This window comes from Chaetura pelagica, unplaced genomic scaffold, assembly GCF_000747805.2.
Source record: "Chaetura pelagica isolate M959 unplaced genomic scaffold, ChaPel_1.0 scaffold1082, whole genome shotgun sequence".
Lineage (NCBI taxonomy): Eukaryota > Metazoa > Chordata > Aves > Apodiformes > Apodidae > Chaetura > Chaetura pelagica.
Window position 1 is genome coordinate 1,343 of NW_009952384.1, and position 2,380 is coordinate 3,722.

Below are 2,380 nucleotides of genomic sequence, written 5' to 3' on the forward strand. Positions count from 1 at the left end.
GGGACGTGGCCCCACCACAGCCATGAGGCAGGTGTCCCATCGTGGCCACCACGTGTCCCATCCTGGCCACCATGTGTCCCATCGTGGCCACCACGTGTCCCATTCTGGCCATGACACGACCCCTCACGGCCATGAAGTGTCCCATCATGGGCCTGACGTGTCCCATCAAGGACATGAAGTGTCCCATCATGGCCCATGATGTGTCCCATCATGTCAATGACATGACCCATCACAGCCCTGACGTGTCCCGCCAAGGCCATGATGTGTCCCATCACGGCCATGACGTGTCCCATCATGTCAATAACATGTCCCACCAAGGACATGACGTGTCCTATCATGTCATTGATGTGTCCCATCATGGGCCTGATGTGTCCCATCAAGGACATGACATGTTCCACCATATCAATAACAGGTTCCATCACGACAATGACATGTCCCATCATGGGCCTAACGTGTCCCATCATGGCCATGATGTGTCCCATCATGTCAATGACATGACCCATCACAGCCCTGCTGTGTCCCACCAAGGACATGACATGACCCATCATGTCAGTGATGTGTCCAATCACAGCCCTGACATGTCCCACCAAGGACATGACGTGTCCCATCAAGGACATGACATGTTCCACCATATCAATAACATGTTCCATCACAATAATGACATGTCCCATCATGGCCATGACGTGTCCCATCATGTCAATGACACGTCCAATCAAGTACATGAAGTGTCTCATCATGTCAAGCACATGTCCCACCAAGGACATGACATGACCCATCATGCCAGTGACGTGTCCCACCAGCCAGGGCTGGGGACCCTTCCCTGTCCCCACGTCCCCGCGTCACCTTCCGCGCAGCGACACACGTCCCCGTGGCAGATCTTGCTGAGTTGCCCACCATCCCTGTCCGGGTGGTAGAAGCGGGTGCAGCGGTCGTCTGTGGGGACAGCAGGGGACACCAGGGGGAGTGGGACACAGAGAGGAGACACGGGGACACGGTGGTGACACATGGAGGGAGAGGAGACACAGGGGGACACGGAGGGGACGTGGGGACACGGGGAGAAGATCAGCAAGGATGTGGTGGGACAGAAGGGGACTTGGTGGGAGATGGGGGGCCCAGAGGAGAGTGTGGGGAGGGAGGGGACCCCAGGGTGACCCGAGGGGACCCGGGACATACCGATCTTGTAGTAGCTGTAGACGGTGACGGACGCGGGTTGGATCAGCCCCACCTGGAACCGCTGGTGGGCTCGGAAGGAGAAACATTCCTCGGCCTGGTGAGAGATCTGGGGACAGGGACAGGGACGTGGGACATGCAGATGGCCACCAGCCACCAGCCCATCAGTGCCCGGACCCCCAGCCTGGCCCTGTCCCCAGCAATGTCCCCATGTTGTCCCCATCCCTGTTCCTGTCCCCACCTGTCTCCTTGTCCACAGCCCCAGTTTCAATCCCATCTCTGCCCTTGTCCCCAGAGCCACTTGTGTCCCTGTCCCACCTCTGTCCTCACCTGTGCCCTCAGCTTCATCCCCACCCTTCTCCCTGCTCATGTCCCCAACTCCAGCCTGTGCCCTTCCTTGTCCCTGTCCCCATCCCTATCCTCTCTCATCCCTGTCCTCCTGTCCCCATCCCTGTCCTACCCTGTCCCCATCCCTGTCCCCCCATGTCCCCATCCCTGTCCCACCATCTCCCCATCCACCTCCCCATCCCTGTCCCACCATCTCCCCATCCCTGTCCCCTCTCATCCCTCTTCTCATCCTTCCCCTACCATGTCCCAACCTCTTCCACCTCCTCTCCATCCCCACGTCCCCCCTCCGTGTCCCCACCTTGTTGAGGTAGATGACAACGTTGCTGCGCTCCGAGTCCTCTTTGTCCAGCTCAAACTTGGAGATGTACCTGTCCACCCCCTCTGCCAGCTGGGGACAGGGACACGGGGACACCGGGCGGGTGGGACACGTGGGACCACAGCCCCACAGCAGGGACAGGGCACAGGGACACACACACACAGGGACACGGGGATGGTGGCCACATGGGACACACAGGGACACAGAGAGGGGGCCACGTGGGACACAAAGGGACATGGGGATGGTGGCCACATGGGACACACAGAGACACGGAGATGGTGGCCACATGGGACACACAGAGACATGGAGATGGTGGCCAAATGGGACACAAAGGGACACAGGGATGGTGGCCACATGGGACACACAGAGACATGTGGCCATGGAGGGATGGAAGGGACTTGGAGAGATGTGGGGACATGGGGACACAGGGACACCAGGGGACACTTGGCCATGGAGGGAGGAGCCGGGACACAGGGGTGGTGTGACACACCATGGGGACACGGTGACACGTGGGGATGTGGGGACACAAGGATGCAGGGGGCCCAC

The 2,380-nt window shown here is 59.7% G+C and overlaps 1 protein-coding gene across 1 annotated transcript in view; it reads right to left on the minus strand.

The window, feature by feature from the left end:
* C3 (complement component 3) overlaps nucleotides 1-2,380 on the minus strand; it is a gene marked incomplete at both ends in the record, with an annotated part of 53,280 nt that overhangs the window by 1,125 nt on the left and 49,775 nt on the right. The window contains 3 exons of the mRNA XM_010008174.1: nucleotides 815-933; nucleotides 1,174-1,279; nucleotides 1,817-1,906. Coding sequence (XP_010006476.1) covers nucleotides 815-933; nucleotides 1,174-1,279; nucleotides 1,817-1,906 — 315 coding nt within the window. The remainder of the gene's footprint in view (nucleotides 1-814; nucleotides 934-1,173; nucleotides 1,280-1,816; nucleotides 1,907-2,380) is intronic.